Source organism: Miscanthus floridulus, chromosome 6, assembly GCF_019320115.1.
Source record: "Miscanthus floridulus cultivar M001 chromosome 6, ASM1932011v1, whole genome shotgun sequence".
In the NCBI taxonomy this organism is placed as follows: Eukaryota; Viridiplantae; Streptophyta; class Magnoliopsida; order Poales; family Poaceae; genus Miscanthus; species Miscanthus floridulus.
This window is the reverse complement of record NC_089585.1, coordinates 145,329,897-145,354,599: the sequence shown is the minus strand read 5'-3', so window position 1 is coordinate 145,354,599 and position 24,703 is coordinate 145,329,897. Positions and strand designations below refer to the sequence as shown.

The following is a 24,703-nucleotide window of genomic DNA, read 5'->3' as shown; positions in this document are numbered from 1 at the left end:
TTATTTCGATCGCATTTGTGATCTCTCTTTCTCTTCTTCGGAGGTTAGATGGACCACGCAGTACTGCACTGCACTCCTTGTTAGTGCCGTGCCGCTGAGAGTGAGAGGTTGATGTATCGCGCGCGCGTGCCTACGCGGACCCGGAATTCGCATTTCGTGCGTGAAAGAAACCATGAATGTCTTTGGACTTGTATAGACTCGGTATTTACGAGAACACAGATACATGCATATGATTAGTGGTCCAGAGCAGGCAGTGCTATACTGCTATTCCACGTTATTTAGTGCAAGGACAGTTATACAGCAACAACAGTATTTTATTTTACACAAGTACAGTAGTTTATAGTAAATTTATATTGATTCTGAAATTTACTATACATCTAGAAGTAAAAAGTTTTCAGTCGCCTGATAGGTAGATACATCTGTGGTAGAGAATACGAGTACTGAATTACGGAAAGGAAAAACAAAGAATACTGAACTAGTGATAGTATGCGGTTTGGTTGTTATACGCGTGTCCAGGGTCCAGACCTAACTGTGAGTCCGTACACGAGGTGATGTTTTTTTTAAGAAAGTATGGAAAAAGGTTTGCCACGATTTCTGCTGGACGAAGAATGAAAAAAAGGCAAATGTCAACCCAATTTTTGAAAGAAAACTAGGCCAGAAAACCATACAACTGAGGAGAGTGCTCTACACATCCTACACAACTTTGATACAACTATCCCAACTCACGCCACCCTTATAACTTGGGTCGAATTAATCCAACTAATAATAACTACCTAACTATCAATAATTTGGTTGAAAAAATAACCGACACCCCAACTTAAAAAGACAACTTGGAAGTGAAGTCAAGGCCGATGTTTAGTACCTGTAACTGTCCGTCAACTTCGTACTGCCTGAAGGCGCTGAGGAGTCGCCATTCCTCAGAGCGGCGCGGAAGAAATTCCCGTGAAGAGATATATCTTTGGTTGTGCCGTGTAGCCATCTCCATATCCCGTAGGCGTGCGGTTGTCTTGTACTACGTACTACTCTCGTCGTTTGGCCCCTGACGGAATCATTTCAAACTATCACCACGGCAAACAGATCTTTTACCGAGTCTAATTTTCTTTGTCAAGGGTTAAAAGTCGCATACTCGACAAAGAGCTATTTTACCGAGCGTCGCACTTGACAATGATATACACTCGGCAAAGAAGGCTTTACCGAGTGTCAGGCACTCGGCAAAGCCAGACACTCGGCAAAGGCCCTTTTTCCCGAGTGTCAGGCACTCGGCAAACCCTGGCGCTCGGCAAAAAGCGGCGTCAGGTAATGGCCGCCGCCTGCCGTCCAGATTTGCCGAGAGCCAGCGGGTAGGCACTCGGCAAACCACTTCTTTGCCGAGTGCCAGACCCTGACATTCGGCAAAAAATAATGGCAAACTATTTTTTTCCTCACTTTTGAACTCTAAAATTTTTCTCGAGTCCTACAGTACATGAGACTCCATGTTAAAATTTGGTACATTTTTATGACTTTTTGCTATATTTAGTTAATTTATTTCATTTAATTAATTTTTTCGGAAAATGCAAATTTGAACTGCACGTGCATCGAATAATCGAATTTAATGATTCAAAAAATGATATTCATGGTATTGAGTGTAGTGTGAGGCCGTATTCAGGAACGGACCCAAAATTTCGAAAATCTTGTTCACGAAACATGACCACGAACTTACGGACGAATTGCTTTTTAAATTCTATAAAATGCAAACGAAGTCCGAAAATCATGAAACTTGTCGAGATATCATGATATCGTATGTGGAGGATGTGATAAAAATTTGAGAAGGTTTGGTGCACGTTATCACGTACGATACTTACGAACCAGGACATCTCCACTTCCTCTTTGTTGAGTGCCAGATGCCACGCACTCGGCAAAGTGTTCCCTTTACCGAGTGTCCGTGGGGACACTCGGTAAAGAGCGTGCCAAATTTATTTAAAAATGTTTGCCGAGTGCCTCCTCTCCGCCCGGCACTCGGCAAAGTGGTATTTTTTAAAAAAAATACGATGCAGTGCTGTTTATGGTTTAGATTTTTAAAAAAAGGAAACACTTTGCCGAGTGCACCAATCTGGCACTCGGCAAACCGACAGCCCTAGTCCTTTGCCGAGTGCCAGATCGGGGCACTCGGCAAATGACCCATCCACACTCAAACCGGCCAACCGTTACCTCCCTCCCTCCCACACACGCAAACACGCACACACACGCGCCACCGTCCCGTCCCGCCCCGTGCCGGCCGGCCGTCGTCTTGCCCCCGCCCCGCCCCGCGCCGCCTCGCCCTGTGCCGGCCAGCCCGTCGTCCAGCCCGCCCCGCCCCGCACCGGCCAGCCCGCCGTCCCGCCCCGCCCGCGCACGGCGACGCACCTCCGCCGGCGTGCCCCCACCGCCTTCGCCCGCCCCCGCCCGCCCCACCCCGCCGACGCGCCCCCGCCGCTCCGCCGCCCGCGCACGGCGGCGCGCCATAGCCGACGTGCCCCACCGCCTTCGCCTGCCGGCCCGCCCACACCGGCGCGACTCCGCCGGCCGCCCGAACACCGCGGCCCGCCGAGGCCCGCTGCCCCACGCCCGCCGCTCCAACCCCGCGGCCCGCGCCCCGGCCCTCTCGGCGCGACCCTGGCCGTCCTCGGCGCGCCCCCGACCACCGCGGCCATCCTCTCCCCGTCCTCGGCACGCCTCGGCCGACCCCGATGCCCCGACGCCCTCCCAGACCCCGACACCATAGGTGAGTAGTAGAGTAGCAGTGGTAGTATGTTTTAGTAGTAGAGTTCGATAGAGTAGTAGTAGTAGGTGGTTGTGGTGGTGGTAGTACTAGTACAGTAGGTGGTTGTGGTGGTAGTAGTAGTAATAGGTGGTGGTGGTGGTGGTGGTGGTGGTTGTAGTAGTAGAAGAGTAGAGTGGCGGTGGTGGTGGTGGTTGTAGTAGTAGAAGAGTAGAGTGGCGGCGGCGGCAGCGGCGGTGGTGGTGGTGGATGAATGTGACTTGGCAATGATATGTTGAATTGAATGCATATGTATATGTGGCTATCGGCCATTGTGTCGTATGTTTTTTGCATGTTTTGGATACCTCACCTATGTATATGTATATGTGGTGCGTCCTATTTAGAAAAGAACAAAAGCATGCAAAGTTCTGTCCAAAGTGTAAATCCTCTAGGTACCTAGAGGTAGACTCTGATGAATGGCCAGAAGAGGCAACTTATGATCCCCGTGAAAATCCTACGGTACCTCTTACTCCTGTCATATTCAAATGCCACTGGTTTCATCCTATAGTAACGAGACGGACCCCTAAGCTTGGTCTAGTCGAGATTCGACAGGATTCCGTCTATCCAGGAAAAGATGTCTACATTGTGGCTCAACAGGCCGTCCAGGTTTATTATACGTCATACGCGTGCAAAGACGCCGAGCATCTTAAGGGTCGGTCTATTGTGCACAAGGTATCGCCACACAGTAAACTACCTGTCCCAAACGATGAAGATTACAACTTCAACCCAAACACATATAATGGAGAGTTCTATCAAGAAGAGGGGCTACAAGGGAGGTTTGACATAGACTTAACCGAAGAGATAGGAATGGAAGTAGACAATGAAAGGGATGATGACAAGGACGCTGGAGACAAGGTGCGAAATCTGAAGGACATACAAATGCTTGAGCGATTACGTTTAGGCAATGACAATGAAGACAACACTCCTCCTTCGGATAGTATTGATGAGTTGGACAATGTTGATAGTGATGACGAGACCTATAATCCAGCTAATCTCAATCATGAAGATTATTTCTAATACATGTAATACTATATTTTTGGTAATTATGTTTTGTTCATTTTTGCATATATTTCTAATACATGTATTACTATGTTTTTTGTAATTATGTTTTGTCCATTTTTGCACCTATTTCTAATTACGTCTTGTTTTTCTTTTTTATTACAGGTGATTGAACAAAGATGGCGGACGACCGTCATAGGTCCGTGAACTCGATTTATCAAAGACCACGCCAGCTGCAGGAGGAGGCGGAGGGAGCTGGGCCTTCACCACAGTCGCAGTGGCCGAGATGAGTGCACGTTGTATTTTTTTCATTTGTTGTTCACTTGGTGATGGACTTGTGATACTTGTGATGCACTTGTGGACTTTGATGGACTTATGGATTTATTTGGATGGACTTGAACACTTATTATTATATATGTGATATATATTGTGATGGATGTGATATGTGCGGATGGATGTGTGGATGGATGGGATATATATGTGATGGATGAGATATATATGTGATGAATGAGATATATATGTGATATATGTTTGTATGAATTTATTTGTCATGATGAAATGTAAAAAAAATTAAAAATTGCCGTTTTGGGACACTTTGCCGAGTGTTGCACTCGGCAAAGGACCCCGTTGCCGAGTGCCATGGTCACAACACTCGGTAAAGCTGGAAAAATGAGCGCTCGGAAAACCATTTTTTCAGCTTTGCCGAGTGTCATGACCATGGTACTCGGCAAAGAATCTTTTTAAAAAAAATTCAAACTTTGCCGAGTGTCGGCCAGAGGGCACTCGGCAAAGAATTTTTTTTAAAAAAATTCAAACTTTGCCGAGCGCCGGCCAGGGGGCACTCGGCAAACAATTTTTAGAAAAAAAAAAACATCTTTGCCAAGGGCCGGATAGAGGGCACTCGACAAAGAATTTTTTAAAAAAAATAAAAAAATCTTTGCCGGGTGCCTGCAGGGTTGGCACTCGACAAAGCGACCGTCAACGGGGCCGGCGCCGTGACGGTCGCTTTTCTTTGCTGAGTGCCCCTGGGGCTCTCAACAAAGCCTTTGCCGAGTGTCCGATGAAAGACACTCGGTAAATAGGGCTTTGCCGATCAATTTTTTACCGTGTGTTCTTTATCGAGTGCTGCACTTGATAAAGGCTTTGCCGAATGTAATTTTGTCTTTGCCGAGTGTCTCGGCAAAGAACCTGTACCTGCCTACTAAGAAGCTAGCTCTCTTAAGAATTGCACAGCCATGCTTTAGCATGTGAAAATATATACCACTGGACAGGGGACGATGAAAGTTACGCGACGGTGGCCCATGGACCGTTCAAGATTCTGCCAATTCCAACTCTGGTGACCATTCTGGACATGTCGAAACGCTTGATTACCACCACCTGTCGCGTCTCTCGTGACCACGACCGACCAGGCCATGTTTAGATTGCAAAAAATTTTAAATCGATGAATAGTAGTATTTTCGTCTTATTTGGTAAATATTGTCCAATCGTGGATCAACTAAACTCAAAAGATCCATCTCGTGATTTCGAACTAAACTGTGCAATTAGTTATTTTTTTTTACCTACATTTAATGCTCCATGTAAGTGGCTAAAAATTGATGCGATAGAGAGAGTGAAAAAACTTAGAAGTAGCTCATTTTCCTGGAGCTGGAGCGGGAGCGCTCACAGTCACAGTGACCCATGTCTCATGCACCATCACTCCTTCCGACAGAAACAGCTACTAGGGCCTTGTTTAGATTACTTCAAAGTTCTAAGTTTTTTCACTCTCTCTCCATCACATCGGATCTAGAGACACATGCATACAACAGTAAATATAGATAAAAAAATAACTAATTACACAGTTTGATTGTAAATTACGAGACGAATCTTTTGAGCCTAATTAATCCATGATTGGACAATAATTATCAAATACAAACGAAAGTGCTACGGTACCAAAATTTTCTAACTCTTGCAATCTAAACAAGGCCTAGGGAAACAGAGGTCAGGGGATCTGAAAGCATGCATGTGATGGATGGATGTAGCCATAAAGGATCGATGGGTAGTAGTAGGTCGATCGATCGATCCATCCATCTATCCGTCGGTTCTTCGTCTCGTGGTCCTCTCAGTCACATGTTGTGCGATAGCGCACAGTTGAGTTGTCCGTTTGCACGTGTACTTGGATAGATGGGTAACTGCAATGGCTATTTATTCGCCGAAAGCATGCATTGCAGGCTTGCAGCAGAGCCATCATCAATCTTAAGGCCCGGCCGCATGGGCTCACACCTCACTCGCTATAGCTAACAGTCTCCTCCAAATCCAATCTTCTGCTGAGGGCTGAGGTGAGGTGAGCCGGTTCATTTATGGTTTTATGAAGTTGGTTGGCCTGATCACTCACTGCTCCTTGGACGTCGGTGATGATGGCACGTCCGATCACTCACTTCAGTTCAGCCTGGGGTCTGCCAGACAGGCTTGAAATTGTCATAAACTCGAATCCCGGCCAGTTGTACATTTTTTAAGACAAAATCATGGTTCAACAGTGCTTCATGGTCGATGGATCTGAGATTGAAACCTCAGCAGCCTGATTCTTCCTGTGCCGTCCAATGCCAATCGCGTCGCGTCCTTGGCTGTGCTCCACTGCTACAGTACATATACAGGTGCTTTGTTCGCTTGACTTATATACCGTACTTTTCCGTCAATAAACAGCATTTTACTCTGACACCAAATCAGTCAACCTTAACTACAGCCCTGGCTTTTTGGCCAAGGGAACGTGGCAACGGTTGCCTGCAGACGGGAGCAGGGGAGTTAGTGCGGTAGATGGGGATGCCGGTGTTGGTGGCGCTGTAATGGCTAATGGTGGCGGTGGTTGTTGAGAGGGCGCGTGACCCTGTGCACGCACATGCCGAGCTCGCGCGACGGTGATCAGCGGACAACCGGGGAGCCTGGAGGAGGACGGGCCGCAGGGGACTGGCTGGGGGAACGAAGTGAAAGTGTGCGCCATTTGTGTAAACGCAGATTTGCCACCGAGATCGCGTGTGGTTGGTTGGTTGGACACATCGTCCGCATGTGTTGTGGACGCAATGATTACTCGTTGCTTGCTGTTGCTCGCTGATGGCCGGAGTAGATTCGTTCGGTAATGCTGGCTGCTCTGCTGCTGTGTGCATGTGGCATATGGGTGACACGTCCGATCGTCGATCGGTCCGACGAGGATGTAACGCAACCAAGAGGACCATGCGTGTTCGCGAACATCGCGATCCACATTTCCGCGTCGTCGAATCATGTCATGTGAGAGAGGGACGGTCATCCGCCGTCCAGTCATCAACACACGAGTCCCTACCGAAGCAATTGAGCACAGTGCTTTCCAACATAACTCTTTCATTTATTCAAAAATTGTTTAATGGACGGTTCGTCCACCTCCTTTGATAGTTGCGATGTTTTGAAAACCGTAGTATACAAACGTTGATGCTCCCATGCCTGCACACTTATATTTAGACCTTGTTTAGTTCGAGGGTGTGAAGTCTTGGGTGTCACATCGGGTGTCATGTGGGGATGTCGCATCGGGTGTTCAGATACTGATAAAAAAACAAATTATAGAATCCGTCGGTAAACCGCGAGACAAATTTATTAAGCCTAATTAATCTGTTATTAGCATATGTGTTACCGTGGCACTTTATTCTCAAATCATGGACTAATTAGGCTTAAAAGATTCATTTCGTAAAGTAGTCGTAATATGTGTAATTAGTTATTTTTTAATCTATATTTAATACTCCGTGCATGTGTCCAAATATTCAATGGAATATAGTGTAAACTTTTGGGTAGGAACTAAACAAGGCCTTATAATAGATGTATACACATGCAAATCCTATCAGTATTATCAATATGAAATGGGCAAAAGTTACCCGCATACTATTGAATCACCCCTCAACTTTACAATTAACGATAAACTACGCCTATAAATATTTCTAATACCACTTGTACCAACATTAATGTACAAAAAATAGATCAAAGTAAATGCACATGCCACCATGGAGACCAAGAATAAATGTGTGCATGAGTGATAAATACAAATTTCTACAGTTTAGTGATCATGTTTTTCCCTTAAAGAATCGAATTGCCAATGACATAGGAAATTTATTTTGAATTATATTGACGATCCATCATAATAAATTATATAATTTACTATTTTAGATAAAAATATACATTTTAACTAAAATACTATGACGTATCTATATTGACATTTTATTTTTGAGCACTTTTACCTTTGTAAGAGAATACCACTACACAAATAATTCTTTGCTTAATGAAATTCAGCGTCCAGAGTGGCAAATGAATGACACATTGACTGTAACAAAAGCCGATATATATAATCTTGCTAATGTTTCAACTAAACACATTTTGAAGACAGGTAAAAGTGCGATACAAATGGGCAAAAAGTATGAATATGGACACAAAACATTAAAAGTGATTGACAAATGTATTACAGTTGAAAAGAGATCACATAGCATCAATATAAACATCGTGTTATCAAAAAAAAAGGCGAGATGGGTCTCTTCACCTTGGCGGACTTGTCAGAGAGTAAGAATTATGAGTGGGGTCCTAGAAGGAGGCAGAAAACGGCGAGGGAGCTGAAAAGGAGAGGCGGCGGCTTCGGACTACTGCTTCTTTTGCTTTTAACTAAAAAACTGCGGCATCCCTAATCAGTATCCACTTCAATCATCGCATTCGGAATGGAAGGGGCGGATGTACACAGCCATCACGCATCAAATGCGTCGACACGAAATCACCTTTGCTGTGTCAATTATCGCCGCCTCAGAAGCGAACAAGACACAATCAGAGTGGTGATGAACCATATCTGACCTTAGTACCTCAGCATCCCCCCCCCCCCCCCCCCCCCCCCCCCCCCCCCCCCCCCCCGAACGAGCAGGGCATGTTGGTCTCTTCCGGAGCCTGACACGATCACATCGGCTGACGTAAAAATCTCATCTTCACCCGAGGCGCCATCGATCACTTTCGACCCCTTAAATCTCTCAGCTGGATAAATCCTAGACGTCACTTGGAGAAATTCGATTCTGTTTTGTCTACCAGCGACGTCATCTAAACAAAGAACGGTTTGATATGGCTACTTTTCTGCATATAGCAGCAGCTCCGGCTATGGCTCGGCTCGCCCGGTCGTGACAGCAAACAGAACCCAAAAATGTACTCAGTGTTAAGGACTCGGGGATGGTTTGGTTTGACGTCCTCCCAAACAGGCTTCCGCGTGAAGTAGTATCTCGTTAGCATGACCACGGCGCCCACATGCGTCCAATGCTGTTAGCTAAGCGACCGATACGTCCGATTTTTTTAGCTTTTTTTTGAAAAATTTACACAGATATGTTCCTATAGGTAACATTTCAAATTCTGAACCCTTAACTTGACGTCAGCTCAGGGCCACGTTGGCGCCATGGACGCTAACATGGCAGCTAGCTCGGCGTCGTAGATCTTGACGCCGAGCTCGGCGCCAACAATTCTGGCGCCAAGCCCTCTTACGTATGGGCCCGAGGTTCCATTCTCTCTTCCTCTCTCTTTCTCTCTACCATCCCCGCTCGCACCGTCCGCGCTGTCCTCGTCGGCGCTGCCGCGCCACCGCGCCCGCACGCCCGTGCCTCCCCGCGCCATCCCAGCCGCCCCGGCCGTGCCCTCTCCCACGCCGGCGTCTGCGCCCGCCGTGCCACTCGGCACCGCGGCCTGCCCTGCCCCCACCCATCCGCGGCCCGCGCGCCCTCGCCGGCCGCCATGCCCGCCCTGCCCGCCACGTCGCGCGCCGTCCCGCCCAGCCTGGCCACGACCCGCTGCGCCCTGCCCTGCCGCGCCACTCGGCGCCGTGGCTCGCCCTGCCCCACCCGTCCGCGACCCGCGCGCCCTCGCCGACCGTCGTGCCCGCGTGCCCTCGCCGGCCATCCGCGGCCTGCCTCGCCCTGCACGGTCTGCCATGCCGTGCCCGCCCTTACCCGCCACGCCAAGGCACGCGGGAGCTCCGGCCCAGGCACGCCAAGGCGCTCCGGCGGCTTGCTGTTGCACTCCACCGACTGCACAGTAAAGTAAGTTACTTTATTCATTTGAATTGGTAATTTAGTGCTTAGTTAATAATAGTTAGGGTGTAATAGGTAGATAGATATTTAGATAGATATATAGATACTTATGTTGGTATAACTAGTTTTCGTATATAGTTATTACATAGTTAGATACATATATATTTTGTACTTAGTATATATATGTAGTACTTAGTACATAGTATATATTTACTTATCTAAATACTAGAGACCTTCACGTTAGTAGTTAGCGTGTATTTTTTACTAAAGGACATGCGTTTCGTTACGTGTTTGACATGTAGTCTTGCTTTTGTCTAAAATGTAGGTGGCGGCCGGAGACTCACAGCTTACATCTACCTTTTGGGGAGATGACAGTCACGCTCCAGGACTGTCAAAAGATGCTAGGCCTGAGGATTCACGGCAAAGCAGTCACCGGGCAGTGCATGCCAGAAGGCTGGAGAGCACGAGTAGAGGCCTTCCTTGATCGTGAGGCTGGCGAGCAAGGGGCTTGCACTTCTGGAGTTCTAATATCCTGGCTCCAGCAAGAGTTCGCACAGTGCCCTGAGGAAGCAGATGAGGAGATAGTTGGGTACAACTACAGGGCGTGGATCCTACACCTATTTGCCCGCATTCTCTTTCCCGACGCCACGGGTGACACTGCATCATGGATGTGGGTCCACTGCCTCAGTGACTGGGACCAGGTGGGTCAGTACAGCTGGGGCTCTACAGTCTTGGGTTTTCTTTACCAGCAGTTGTACGAGGGGTGTCGTCGGACTTCGTCCACAGCGTCACTTGGTGGATGCGTGTACCTGCTTCAGTTGTGGATGTGGGCTCGTGTACCAGTTGACCGTCCCGATGTTCTGGCTCCTCGTGAGTGATTCCTAGGTCAGCCTCCACGTCGGCAGCCGACGTGGGCGTACTTTTGGGACCAGGTTAGGGTTCCGCACACGAGGTTACAACGGGCGTACATTGAGTTCACGAACGAGCTAGACACGCTCACGACGTCTAATGTAAGTAAATTTTATTTCCCATGCTGGTTTGAAATGGTTTCGTATACCATCTAACATCTTGTTTGGACATGTTGCAGGTGTCGTGGGAGTCGTACGATGGAGAGGGGGCACTTCCTTTTCATTTGAGCAACATGTGTGAGTTCGACGACAACTTCTATAGGATGAGGTGCCCTCTAATCTATTTTTATGCTATTGAGTTCCACCTATCAGATAGAGTTGCACGCCAATTTAGAGTGAGACAGCTTTGGCCAACGGCTCCGTTCTCTAATTTGGAGTGAGATAGCTTTGGCCAACGGCTCCGTTCTCGACTGGCGTTGACTTACACAAGTAAGTGTTTTGCTACTTCAAATGTCTCGTGATGGTCCATTTCCATTAATATGGTGACATGTACATAGATTCAAGTAACGATGACATACGTGCAGGTTGGATCGTCAGAAGAACAGAAAGATTTTTGACTAGGAGAAGCACCACCAGTACTACATTGAGCAATGGGAGGAGATGCACGACAATGTGGATGAGAACAATGAGCCGCACATGAACCGTGAGTTCAAGCGGTACCAAGCTTGGTACCAACGTGCGACACATTGCAGGCTGAGGGTACAGTGGACATAAGATGACTACACCAACATCGAGTCCTCTAACGATGAAGACACGACGTACGACCAATCTACTCGTACAGAAAGGCAGGTGGAGGGAGGACCAATCTTGGACAGAGTGGTAAGTCAATTGCCTTATTTTTCTACGTTAAGTTGCATACCATTACATTATGCATTAGAGGAATCTATTAAAGTTAGTGCCACCTTCGAGCCATAGCATCCTTATAATACGTTAGATTGTTGTACAAAAGAAAAGAAAACATGTTGCTATATGTTAAGAAGTATTATTACTGAGAACTTTGTTGCAGGGCAATGCCTCAAATGCTCCGTTGAAGACAGTGAGTGCTTTCGTCCGAGAGTTAGGGACGACGACATGCGTAGCTTCCTAGACGTAAGATTCAAAATATTCTTTCAAACATATTATTAATATGTTAGATTCTTTCAGTTAACGTAATTTTGAACAACAGAGGCTGTCACATAGGCTACATCGTGCGGTTTCTCATTGTGGTTGTAGGACAGACACGACGCAAGACGTGTATGTTCTTTCCACAGGCAGAGGAGGCTTAGATTCCTCTAGCCAAACAGCTACAGGGGATGAGGATGAGGACGAGGACGACAACAACGTGGACTAGAGGCTTGAGGAGCTTGGCCCCTCTCAGCTCTAGGACGCTCCCTCGACTCAGCCTACATAGCCTCCAGGCACTAGGGGACGCCGTCCACCTGACCCTTACACTCCAAGTACAAGCGCTCTCGATCACAAGGGTAAGTGAGGTGTCGTGGTAGATGTTAGTATGTACTATTACAGATTTTGTAGTCACTTTCCTGTAACTATTTTGGACTGTATGGACATTGTGGACTATGTAGGACATGTTATGTTGATTGTGATGTTCGTTGTGGTTGCATTATGCTCTTTGGACGATTAAATGTTTGGATTATATAATGATGTCTCTGTTTGTAACTATGGATGCTCCTGAAACAAGAGAAACTCTTGCGAATTTTTTTCGTGAATCATTAATTATACTACACTGCTAAAAAGACACAAATGTAGTACACAGGCTAAATGTAAATTCATTAGAACATGTATATTCCAATCATATCGTACAGACTGTCGGGAGTTCCGACATACGTCGAGACTTCTGACGTGCGCAGACAGCCGACCAGCAAAAACCCAGGTGTCGAGACTCCTGACTTGTGTCGGGACTCCCGACTGTCGGGGGGGTCCGATTCACGTCGGGACTTCCGACGGCCATAATCACCGTGCAGGCTAAGTGACTGGGCGTCAGGACTTCCGGCATGAGTCGTGACTTCCGACGGTTGGGAGTTCCGCCTTACGTCGGGACTTCCGACACTAACAGTCACTGAAAAATATTCTACGTACTCGTGGAGTGCTAGAGTGTCTCTTTTTTATTTTATTTTATTTTTATGCTTGAGCACTCTATCTTCCTCAGACCAACTTCAAAAACAAAAATAAAACCTTTAGAGAGCGCTTTGAGTTCGTCCGCCTTTACAACTTCAAGAATTGAGGGATACCATTTCATCTTTATCAACTCTTTGAATCTTTTATGGGACTAATAGCTGCGACATATCTCATGAAGATCACATTATTCCCTAATTTGGATATCATCAATACACCAAAACCCACATAAGGGGCAAATGCACTTTTAAATCCTCAGTCTAAAACATACTGAGTAAGCAACTCATCATCCGAGTACCAGTCCTCTACCACAACCTTATTGCTATGGCTAGGCTCACCTGCATTGCTCTGACCTACGTGTCGCCTGTAGTTAGCAGCCTCCACTTTATCTGTGGCCTCTATGGCCTGAATGAAGAATGCGTCATCATCCTCCTCCGCCTGCAAGCCCGCCTCTACTAGAGCGATGAACTCGCTCAGTCTGCCAGTGCCGTCCTTAGCCTTCTCTGCCTGTAAGCCTGCCTCTGCTAGAGCGATGAGCTTACTTAGTCTGCTAGTGTCGTCCTCAACCTCCTCTGCCTGCAAGCCCACCTCTGCTAGAGCGATGAGCTAGCTCAGTCTGTCAGTGTTGTCCTCTGTCTCCTCCGCCTGTAAGCCTGCCTCAGCAAGAGCGATGAGATTGCTCAACCTGGCAGTGTCGTCCTCAACCTTGTCCCCATCATCAGACAACACAATCGACGATTAAACGGTGCGATCAGCTCGTGTTCTATGCTCATCTAACTTTTTTTCCTCATACCTTGCACGAGCCACCTTTGCGGTATGGTCCTCGTTGCATCTAATCCCTTGATGTATAAAATGCAATCAATTAGCAACATGATTATATTATATTTAAAATTAGGCAACGAAAAAAGGCTTTCAAGCACTCACTGGCACATTATGCAACAACATGCTCGTTCAAGACCTACATCTGTAGTCTTGTCTCTGCCTTTGCCGCCTTCCTTGCCCTCTCCTCCTCTAATGTCCTCTGTCACTCTAATCCCCATTTGTCAAGCCCAACATCGATTGGGTTACGAATACCGCGCTGTCTAGTAAACTCACGCATCTTATTTTTATGATGTTTAATGAATAGTTTGACGTAGTCAGGTCCATATCCCCTCTTTCGTGCAATTACTTGCCTCCCCTTCAGTTTATCCAAGAACTTAGCTTGACCCTCGTAACATTCCCACCTACATTTCCTAGTGTTCTGTTCAGGCGAAAAATTATATCATATATGTCTTAGCAAAAGAAACAAAATACGATTTTATGTTTACCATAAAAATAATCAACCTAATCATAGTCAACCATATGGCCGCAATAATGGCCTATTCTAAGCTTCAAAGGGACTAGACCGTAGTTGGATTTAACACCACATTCATACTTGACTGGAGGTGCTTTGTAAATTAACCTTTCTTTTTTCTTTTCCTTTGCCTTTGGTGGCTCCAGCCATTGATTCTTAGGACTGTAGAGCCACTCATTGGAACGACACTTCGCAAATCCATAATTCTGTAAGATAATACATTAGTACACGCACACCTATAGAGATAAACATTTAAATAGATACACTTTCCACTTACTTCGTGTTTGTTCGGACAAACAAACTCTAACATATTCTTAGGGTTTATCACAGCTCGATCTCCGCATTCGCATAGAGGAGGTTCCTCGAGTCGTCTAACTACGGCTAGGTGCTTCTCCTTAGCCGTCATTGGGGGGGGGTTAGGGGGGTGGAACCCACCGTTTGAAGTGCTCACGTGGATGTCTCCCTCTACACCAATCGTCGAAAAGGAGGTACCTAGGGTCAAACTTGTCTGCACCGTCGATCCACTGAAAGAAAAGGCACATCTCATGGTCCTACACAACAAGATTCCAACAAAATATTAGTAGCCTACTTACACAAATGAAGAAAAAAGATAGTAAAAACAATAACTTACATTAAAACGACTGCATGTGTATAAGCAACGCGCCGCTGTGTCTAGATGTCTCGATTAAAACACGTTGACCGGGAAATCACAGTCACAGTTAGGGACAGGGAGATCAGAAGGGATGGGGGCATCTTTGCTAGACACGTCGGGGTATAATTCTCGAGGATGACCCCATTTTCGCGAAAACACCTCCCGATACATTTCTTGCATCTAACAAAATAGTTGTAATTTAATAAACAAAAATCAAAACATCACAAATTAATATCAATGAGAACCATAACTATAATACAACCAATTTTGTTCTAAGAACCGAAAGCAATTAACATTAATCCCTAAACCTAGTGTTGTATAATACAAATGTTAAAAATTGCATGAAACCCTAAGTAATGATGATTCTTAGGTTGAAAAATCCGACTAATATATACCAAATCGATGCGAAAAAACTAGGAGAAGAGTGATGATACCTTGCTCTCGAAGATCTACGGATCAAATCAAAGTTTTCAAGGTCCAATATGTCGATTCGTGAGGTAAGGCGAAGTGGGCAGAGAAAAAACCTGAGAGAGAGGAGAAAGAAGAGAAAGAAGGCTCGGGTAGGAAGGTTGGAGCCAGGAAAAAACACCATCTCAGCGCCAGGATCTACGGCGCCATGCTTGGCACTAGGATCAATGGCGCTGAGCTGCCTGCCAAGTCACCGCCATGTCTACGTCGAGCCCAAGACCTCGGCACCGACAACGATGGCGCCGAGCAGTGTAAGCTCGGCGCCAGCAACGATGGCGCCGAGCTAAGGGTCCAGATTTTGAAATATTACCTCCAGAGGCATATTTGTGAAATGTTTTCAAAAAAGGGCTAAAAATAAAAAATTTGGTCGATACGTACCCATGCATGGTCAACATTTCAAGTAAACCAACACAAGGCTTTAAAGCTTCTTTCTTGAAATTGATATGATTCATATATATATATCCAACTCGGCATGGTGGCCGTGGAATGTGTATGACACAAGCCGTCCAGTTGCATGCCCCACGTTGTGAGGAGCAGCGCATGCCTCCCTGCATGGGCAAGGGTGTCCGAGAGAAACCTGTGCATGGGCAGGTGATGGCATGACGGGGAGGGTGCGAGCGACAAACGAGCCACGTCGGCTGGGGATCGTGTCGATGAAATATAGTCGGTAGTCTACTGAGGGGTATGCTCACGGTAGTAGATGAATCGATAGAGGTACACGTAATAGGAACCAGATAGTGACACAAGTACAGAGACAATGATTTAGACAGGTTCGGGCTGTCTGATCGACGTAATACCCTACGTCCTGTGTCTTTGGTGTATTGTATTGAATATGAGATGATTTCGAGGGAGTCCCTGCTCGCCTTATATAGTCTGGGGGTAGGGTTACAAGTCGGTTAGATCTAGATCTATTTGGGTATATGGTAAGTATTTACAAGGAACACGATATCTATCATATCCGAAAAGATCTTCCTTCATCGCTAAAATTTCTTCTGATTGCCTTGCGGTGCACGCCGACCAGAACTAGGCACCGTAGGCCTTGATCTTATGGGCTGGACCTCCCCTGGTGGTGTGGCCAATGTCCATTGCCGTGGATACCTAGGGTTATACCCCCACAAGTAGTCCCCGAGCGCTTTGTATCCGCTGAGCAACGCCGTCTTGAGCAAGTCGAAGCAGTTTAACTTGGAGTCAGCCACCAAATCTGGCAATCCGACCAGTTTAACTGGTAATACAAACAACAAAATGTAGTGCCGACCAGTTTAACTGGTAATCCGACCAGTCGAAGCCGACTGGTTTAACTGGTACGCAAATCTTGGACTTAGCCAAGTAAGGCTTGCCAGAAGGATATAAGGGGCTCAAGATAAAATTTTAAAAATTCTCCATCTTGGGCGAAGTGTAGCCACTTAGACTCCGTTTGTGAGATCAAAGTGTAAATCAGGAAAAAAGGCACTACATTCACCGCCAAGTGAAGTGTAGCCACTTAGTCCCCGAGCCTACTAGAAGATGAAGAATGAATCTTGTAGTAGGGTCAAAGAAAATAAGCCTAAAAGCTTGCCAACGTCATCTGTCATGTGCGTATCAAGACCCCAGATGTGCTACCCAAAATCAGCACCCTAATCCGAACAACATGAAGCAAGTTGATAGCACACCGATGAGACGTAACAAGATCCGATCATCAAGGGAGTCTCTAGCTTAGCTGGCGACTCTTGCACGAAGAATCCGAACGCCGAGGAGTCCCCAGCTTAGCTGGCAACGCTTGCACGAAGGATCCGAACGTCAAGGAGTCCCTAGCTTAGCTGGTGATGAAATGGCGGACAATCCGACCAGTTGGTTGGCGAAGAATCGAGCACCAAGCAGCCCAACCAACTGGTCGGCGACGAAGTGAGCGCCGAGACATAGGGAGCGCCGAGCAGTCTACCAACAACGCCGAGCAATCCGACCAACCGATCGAGCCTAACGATCCGACCAGTTGGTCGGCGGTGAAGTCCGAGTGCTAGGTGGTGTGACCATCCGGACGATGATCCTCTTGTCCATCCCAACTGATTCAGTCCCCGAGCGTAAAAAATAAGCTCGTCGACTGAACCTGGCCTCTATAATACAAATATGTAGAATAGGTAGTACATGATGTAAAAATATATGAACAACATATGCGATATTATGTTCGTATTTTTGTATAAAGTGTTCAAATTTAAAATATAAACGGAGTCCGACCAATTGGTTCTTTATCGAGTCTCTAGCCCTAGCTAGCCATACCACATGGCGTAGAGCGCTAATGCTCATGCACGCTTAAGGGTATAGGCGTCGCCGAGGAGCCGCTGCCGATGTCCATGACGCAGAGCGCTACTGCTCATGCACGTTTAGGGAGAAATCAGGAACATGACCGTCTCTGGATAACACAAGTGAGAATGTGGCTGGTCGGTGAGTTTACGAAGAATATGTTCAAGATACTGCATTATGGAGCATCTTAAACATGAAGATATTAACACATGGAGATATTTAATTATAGAGAATAACCGGACAAATAATAATTGGAGAAGCATGGCGAAAACTTGGAGAAAATAATTAGAGAAAACTATATTAAATGCAGATATAGGAGATGTACTTATCTTTAGTCATAATGTCCGATCGGCGGCATATGATGTTATCTGGTCCGCGTCGATGAAATTGCCCGGCCCTTGAACTTTTCAGCCTGTCGTCATGGCGTCAGTCGCGGTCGTCGTAGCGCCGTTCTACGCGGCGATCATCATTGCGACGCGGCATGTGGTTGGAGTGAGTAGTTCGGGTGACGTCATCCTTATGCCGTTGGTTGGCCTTAGGCAGATCAGATATGGAGAGATCGTTGTTGTAGCCGCATTCAATCTGGCCGGAGAGACGATGCGACATGGCACTTTAATAGCCGACGGAGTGGAGTAATCGGCGTATATAATATCCAGCTCGCGTCTACACAGAGGCCCCGTTCGCGTACCCTTAAGTTCGGCTTGATCCGCTTCTTTTTTCATCCGGAACAGTGTTTTCCTCTCACAAATTCCTTCAGATTCATCTAAATTCCTCCAAATTCCTCCAGAATTCCTCCAAGCGAACGGGGCCAGAAGAGTTGTAGTCGTAGGGCCTCTTTGGCACGGCTTATGCCGGCTTCGGCTTCATCTATTTTGCGTAAATCGAGGCACTGTAGCGTGAAGCCGTTTTGTAAGCCGGGGTTAAAATGAACTAGAAGCCTGAAAAAGTCAGTTTTTCTAGCTTCACCGGCTTTGGCTTCACCGGCGAAGCCGTTTTGGTTGAGCCATACCAAATGGGCTGTAGTCGAGGGCGAGGTCCGATGTGTCGTGATGGAAGACGAGGATGATCGCTGCTGTGAATAACCATAGAAGCGTATGTGGATACACACAGACATAAACATGCAATACGATACTAAATTGGAAGAAAGGAATAGGACTTAGCTTGTCAACAAGACGCCGGGCGTGTTTGTGCTTGCGACCTACATGCATGCATGTGTGTGCGCGCACTCCCGTATATACAAGCCAATTAATGCATAGCACTGTACGTCCTCCTTTGTTGCCTGAGGTTGTGTGACGATTCCTACGTAGACGTCGCTTGACGCTTCCACCGATGGCATGAACAGGAGCATCGTGCGTGGCTGCCGATCCTGATTAATAGGGTTGCTGCAGGACGTAGAGCCATGTGCGCCGAACAGGATCTACTCCACGTACCCAAGCGTACCGCCGCGAATTCACGAGTGGCGTAGCGACGTCGAGTCACTGCGAATAGCCTCGAGACGGCGGCTCCATCATAGGTGAAGGGCGCCGCCGCCTGAAGCTAAATTGCCACGGATGGCGGTGATTTTGAGGTTCATCTGGTTCGTCATGGATCATGCGCATAGCCTCTGTTCGGCGTGTCACTGTCGATGAAATATGATCGGCAGTCTACCGAGGGGTATATCTATGGTAGTAGATGAATTGATGGAGGTGCGCGTAATAGGAGCCGGATGGTGACACAAACGCAGAGACAGCGATTTAGACAGGTTCGGACCGTCTGATCGACGTAATACCCTACGTCCTGTGTCTTTGGTGTATTGTATTGAATATAAGATGATTTCGAGGAGGTCCCTGCCCGCCTTATATAGTTTGGGGACATGGTTACACACCGGTTAGATCTATATCCATTTGGGTATATGATAAGTATTTACCAGGAATATGATATCTATCATATCCGAAAAGATCTTACTTCATCGCCAAAATATCTTCTGATTGCCTTGAGATGTATGTCGTTCAGACCTGAGCACCGTAGACCTTGATCTTATGGGCTAGATCTCTTCTAATGGTGCGGCCATGTCCATGGCCGTGGGTATTATACCCCGCAGATCGGCACGCTGCGGTGTCTGCAGCTCTGCGTCTGCGTCACCGCCCGCCCGCACCGCACATGAATGTGCACTTCATTGTTAAGGATGATCATAATAAGCATCAGCGTGTTAAACTTCTTATGTGTTATGTTCTGAAACTGATGGCTGGTGCCACATACTCCTACACGAGGAGGCGGAAGGAACTCTACGACCATAATCTCAGGACCGCTAGTTCGGCACTGCCGGTGCCGACCGCGACCGGGGTCGTGGCCCCACCGCCCGGCGGTGAAAACCACGCCTGGACAAGGACGCAGGTCGTGACGACTGATGACCCCTGCTCCAGTCCTCCCCCGTGCTTGTCCAGTAACTGCGGATACACGGCTCCTGAGTGCTCGTTGGATCATATCGGTCGCATCGCGTGCGGCTGCCGCCGGCCGTCCGGCCGCGGCCGAGGTGGGTGGTCCAGACCCACTGTTTTCGCTACGGAACGTGGGGAGAAAAAATCCAAAGCCCAAGGGCACGCGCGCTGGGCACGCGGCGTCGCCCGCCCGTCGTACGATGGAAGACGGCGCGGCGCGGCACGGACAGGTTGGTTGGTTCATGGCGATCAAGGAAGATTTTGCACTTACGTACAACGTCCTGCCACGCTTCGCTCAGCCGCTTTTATTAGTTTATTTATTAAGTGGAGGACGATGAGTGAACGCCACAACCTTTTATAGTACCGATCGTTCAACTGAGCGTGCAGCAGCCCGTGGTGACCATCGGTTTGTCTCTTTGCATCCCCGCTCCTTTTAAACCGCACGCACGCACGAATGTACATAGCCGCGCATCCTAGCATAGGCTTTTACTTTAGAACATGTCTATGAATGTAAAGCGACGAGCGTCGAACGGGCGAGATTGTATGGACGGGACGGAGCCGGCGCTGCGTGCGCTTGATGTTGCCGGACGGTGAAGAGTCCGGGCACGCCAGGCCAGAAAAACGAGCCGGCAAAACTAGGAGAAGTCGAGCTCGTCCGGCAACGTCGGTTTAGTGGTGGAATCCATCCGTTCATGGAAATCCCGGGCGCTTTTCCGATCGCGTGCGGGCGGGGCGAGCGCGCGCGCGCGCGTGAGGAAAAGGACCGTGTCGTGCATGAGTACAAGCAAAGGAAAGCCGGTCTGAACTCGGCTCACTACATCGGGCCGTGTAAAGCGAAAAGGAGAGGAAAGGTGCGCAGGAGCAAGCGGAGATTAGGGCGACTGCGAGAGGGCTAAAGGCCTAGAGCGCACTCACTCACCCGGGCGCGCGCGACAGGTCGTAATGCGCGACATGGGCAGAGCGATCAGATCAGATCGAGTCGGCTTGCGCGCCGACCCGGCCGTCCGGCAGCTCTTGCTCGTCCGAGAGGGCAGGGCTTTTCGTCCGGCGGATCGCAGAATTAAGCCGTAATGCGTCGCGCCACCGCCCCGCGCCCGCCCGTGCCGTCCATGGCAAAGCGCTGCCCCGGTGGAGGTGGTGCCCTGCGTCGCGCCTGGCGTGGCGGGTCACGGCCGGCGCATCACCACCACGGGACGACCCGTACGTACGTGATCTAAACAACGGAGCGTGCGCCGGCTACGGCTTTGGGTGGGAAGTCATCGTTTCGCTCGTACGGGGCGCGCCAGTCACGGCGAGTGGGTTGATGACCCTGGTGCGGTTCGTTTGGGAGACCGAACGGTGGTTACGTTGCTCTGGTCTGTTGCCAGAGACATGAGGCCGAGCGAGAGAAACAAAAGCCAGGTCCCAGGTGAGCTGACTCTTTTTTCCGCCCCAAGTCAATCGTGTACTCTGCTACCAAAATCAAAATGCATGGGTACGTTAGAGAACGTGGCGGCCGCGTTTAGGTCATGATTCCAGTTCGCGGATGCGGCGGGGCCGTGTGACGGCGACGTACGGCCGATCACGCACGCCCACGGCCCATCCCACAGTGCGTGAAGGGATAGCCGAGGCGGAAGCGGAGGAACAATGAATTCGAATGCCGACGTGCCCCGACAGCGGTCGTGCGTGGGGGCGCGCCGCGGACGGTGACGCCACCGTGACGCCTTGGCGACGTCAGAGGCCACCACCATGTGTTGGTGGCGACCGTGCGAGCGCGACAGGAGGGAGGAAAAAATGATACTGCTATACGATGCGAGCTGAGGAGAAATCAGGAGCCACAGGACGAAGTGGGGGTTAGTGCTCGGCATCCACGACCACGAGCCAGAAGAATTAAGGTCACAGCACAACGCCGGCTGTGTTCACGTGTGCGTGTCGCGGCCACTTCGGTCTCGTCTTCCGCCTGGCATATGGCAGCAGCCAGCAGCTAGCTACCCTACACAGCGGTTGGCCCCGTTCTGAGCGGAATCGATAGACGGACTGATCAGCCATCCAACAAACAGGTCGATGGGATCGCCTCAACACACGGCCTTGATTGCCACAATTCTGGAGCTACACCTACACGCGCATTCTTCGCTTAGCTTGTTGCAGCCGTGAACATGCAACACAAATGATATATTTGGAACCCCACAACTGCTGCTGAGTAATGACTATAACGGGACATGCATGTCCCTGCTTGGTGAAGGTCTGTCGATATGTGTGAATCACGCTGATGCAGGTGTGATGCGTGCTCTGTGCTGGTACGTCTATCCGTGCGTTGTGCTACCCAGCTGGGGTGGTGGGACTTGGGAGAGAAGCTAGAAAAGGCACCTTAGATCGTCAGAGAGGGGCCTTTTTGGCGGACGCAACTCTTCTGCAAGTGCAAGTGCAAGCGCAGTGCTGCCTCCACGAGATTTTTGGTATATCGGCAGGGATCGGCGGTGCCTTTTGACCGTCTCTTTCTTGCGCCCTAGGTAGACACTAGAAAGTTGCTAGCTGCACGGTTGCACTGCGCCTTTGCAAGACAGCAAGAGGGAGGATCAGTGGGCTCCGCCACCATCTCGCGTATTAGCAGCAGAGAGCTACGAGTAGTAAGTGGACGATGCAGAAGAGCTGATGATGTCTTTCAGAAGACGCAAATGCATGCCGGATCTTTATTCCATGTTCTTTTCAGTACTACTAAAGTATTGCGTAGACAGCCTACGTCATCAAGTCGTCCACTCCTGTGTCTGTGAGAGAGATCAGGGGAGAGAGACACCGCTTGTAACGCATGCAGATCGTCAGCGCCAGCACTGCTGATCTTGAGCTTTCGTTAGTTTGTGCCAATGTACGTGACTTCAGGGATCAGGATAGCTAGCTAGCTAGGGGAGCTTCGAGTGTGTGCCGCTTAAATTTGTCCATGTCTTCAACCTGCAGACGCTACCTAGCAGGGGTTCATTCAATCCAGCCGCAGCCGAATTGCACCTGTATACGGCCAATGCGGTGGCTAGCAAGCAGAAGCGGTTAGCAATCTTATCCCAATCGACTGAAGAAACAGATAGATAGATAAAGTGTTCAGTTCCGATTTTATATATAGGAGTTCCACTGTGTCAAAAAAAATGGAGCATCTATCTTACATGGCAGGTAATAATTATAAGCACTGTGTTCTGTAACAAATGGAGAAAGAAGGATAGAAGTCGAGAAGACTTGGTAGTACTAGGTATTTATTATACTGATAGTGATAGAGATCCATATTTGGAGGAAATGGATTCACTTGTGGCAGCAAAAGGGAAATCAAACCTTATCCGCGGCATCCAGCATATCACCGAGATCCAGTTTCGATTCAGGAATCAAACACGTCGATCTCCAATGGCTAGCCTATGGTCAGTGGCTCAGAGCAGAGCTTTGCACTGCTCCTCTACTTTCTGAAAAGTTCGTCAAGTTCCCAAGAGCATCAGTTACACCGTGTAGTTATGGGATGATCCGTAGGACGATGTGACACAAGATTTTTTTTTTCCCGTTCCTTTCCGTCGAACAAAATGGCTGCCCCTGAATCGGACCAGCTTCGTCCAATTGTGTGAAGTGTGAGAGAATAGATGAGCTGCGCGCGTCCGGCAAACACATTCTTCGGTTTTTTTTTTCGATTAAGCACATTCGGCCTATAATCCTTCTTCGGGCTGGAGAAGGCCCAATAATACCTGTAGGGTGAAAGAGAGCCCATCGGCACGATATGCATCTTTCCCTCAAGCAAAGCAATTTACATTTTTTTTTGTTAGTCTACCATGGGAACCAAAGGGTAACATGTAATGAACCTATCCCTAATAATAAAGAAGCAAAATTTCCTTCTATTTTATTGGTTCCATTTGTTTGGTCTGGCCGTCTAACCGTCTCCAATCTCACGCTCCTCTCTCTCACGTTTTCCTATCTAAAGTTCCGAGTCACTGGGCAGCAGCCAGCATGAGATGGAAAGCAGGAAAGGCATGCACGAGTTTTTTTTTCCTTTTTTCTTTTTGAGCCGACGATTTTCTTTCTTTGTAAAACCTGCGAGCGCACCCACAGACAAATAAACAATCTCGAGTTAATCTCCTATCGACGGCAGGACTTTAATTATTTCCATGAGGAACGAAGCAAAAAAGAAAGAGGGGAGCTTCTAGCTTGGGTTCCTACGCCTGTTCAGAGTGAGATCGGAAAAGGTGTGTGTGGATGGGAGAGAGGTGGAGGTGGAATACAGCAGCGTGCAATATTTATGGTTAGCTTCAAGCCTTGGTCAGGTTGATGTGCTACCATTCTAACCAGCAATATACGAATGTCTCTAATAGTAGAGAGAGAATTTTTTTTGTCCGTCGTTCACAAATGTTTGCTGAGGATGGCCGGACCTAATCTCTCTTGTGCCGTACAAATAAGAATAGCGTGTTCAAATATGGGATGGACTCCGATTCCAAACAAATTAGAATATCGAGCATTTTCATGGTTTGCCATTCTGTTCGGTTCTCATAGGGTTAGAGCGAACAACACGTGTCCAGGCATAATATGGAGTTTGATTCCGACGTGAGTTCAAATGCATGACGTGATAGTGAAATAAATCTCTGAGGTAAAATTTCAGGTGACCTCGTCACAAAATATACGTCCCATTGTAATGCACGGGCATATTTGCTAGTACTAATCAAGGGGTGATTTGAAAATTTTTGGTGAAGTCTAAGATAAATATTAAAGAGCCTAAAACAAA

General features: G+C 48.0%; 3 protein-coding genes across 3 annotated transcripts; 1 reads left to right on the top strand and 2 right to left on the bottom strand.

The window, feature by feature from the left end:
* Window positions 1-2,183: 2,183 nt before the first annotated feature.
* LOC136461435 (uncharacterized) lies at window positions 2,184-2,669 on the bottom strand. Its single transcript, XM_066460728.1, has one exon. The coding sequence runs from the start codon at window positions 2,667-2,669 to the stop codon at window positions 2,184-2,186; it is 486 nt and encodes a 161-aa protein (XP_066316825.1).
* A 6,500-nt stretch (window positions 2,670-9,169) lies between these two features.
* Window positions 9,170-9,685, bottom strand: LOC136461434 (uncharacterized). The gene has a single exon (XM_066460727.1). It carries the CDS (start codon window positions 9,683-9,685, stop codon window positions 9,170-9,172), a length of 516 nt encoding a protein of 171 aa, XP_066316824.1.
* A 499-nt stretch (window positions 9,686-10,184) lies between these two features.
* On the top strand, window positions 10,185-12,054 carry LOC136461433 (protein MAIN-LIKE 2-like). Its single transcript, XM_066460726.1, has 3 exons — window positions 10,185-10,517; window positions 10,904-10,992; window positions 11,937-12,054. Exons 1-3 carry the CDS (start codon window positions 10,185-10,187, stop codon window positions 12,052-12,054), a joined length of 540 nt encoding a protein of 179 aa, XP_066316823.1.
* Window positions 12,055-24,703: the final 12,649 nt, after the last annotated feature.

Bases quoted from the DNA above. Each gene is read 5' to 3' on its own strand.
- LOC136461434 (XM_066460727.1), bottom strand. From the start codon at position 9,685: ATGGCCGGCGAGGGCACGCGGGCACGACGGTCGGCGAGGGCGCGCGGG.
- LOC136461435 (XM_066460728.1), bottom strand. From the start codon at position 2,669: ATGGCCGCGGTGGTCGGGGGCGCGCCGAGGACGGCCAGGGTCGCGCCG.
- LOC136461433 (XM_066460726.1), top strand. From the start codon at position 10,185: ATGACAGTCACGCTCCAGGACTGTCAAAAGATGCTAGGCCTGAGGATT. The intron at 10,518-10,903 runs GTGGGTCAGTAC...GACATGTTGCAG, and splicing joins GCCTCAGTGACTGGGACCAG to GTGTCGTGGGAGTCGTACGA. The intron at 10,993-11,936 runs GTGCCCTCTAAT...TTGTGGTTGTAG, and splicing joins GACAACTTCTATAGGATGAG to GACAGACACGACGCAAGACG.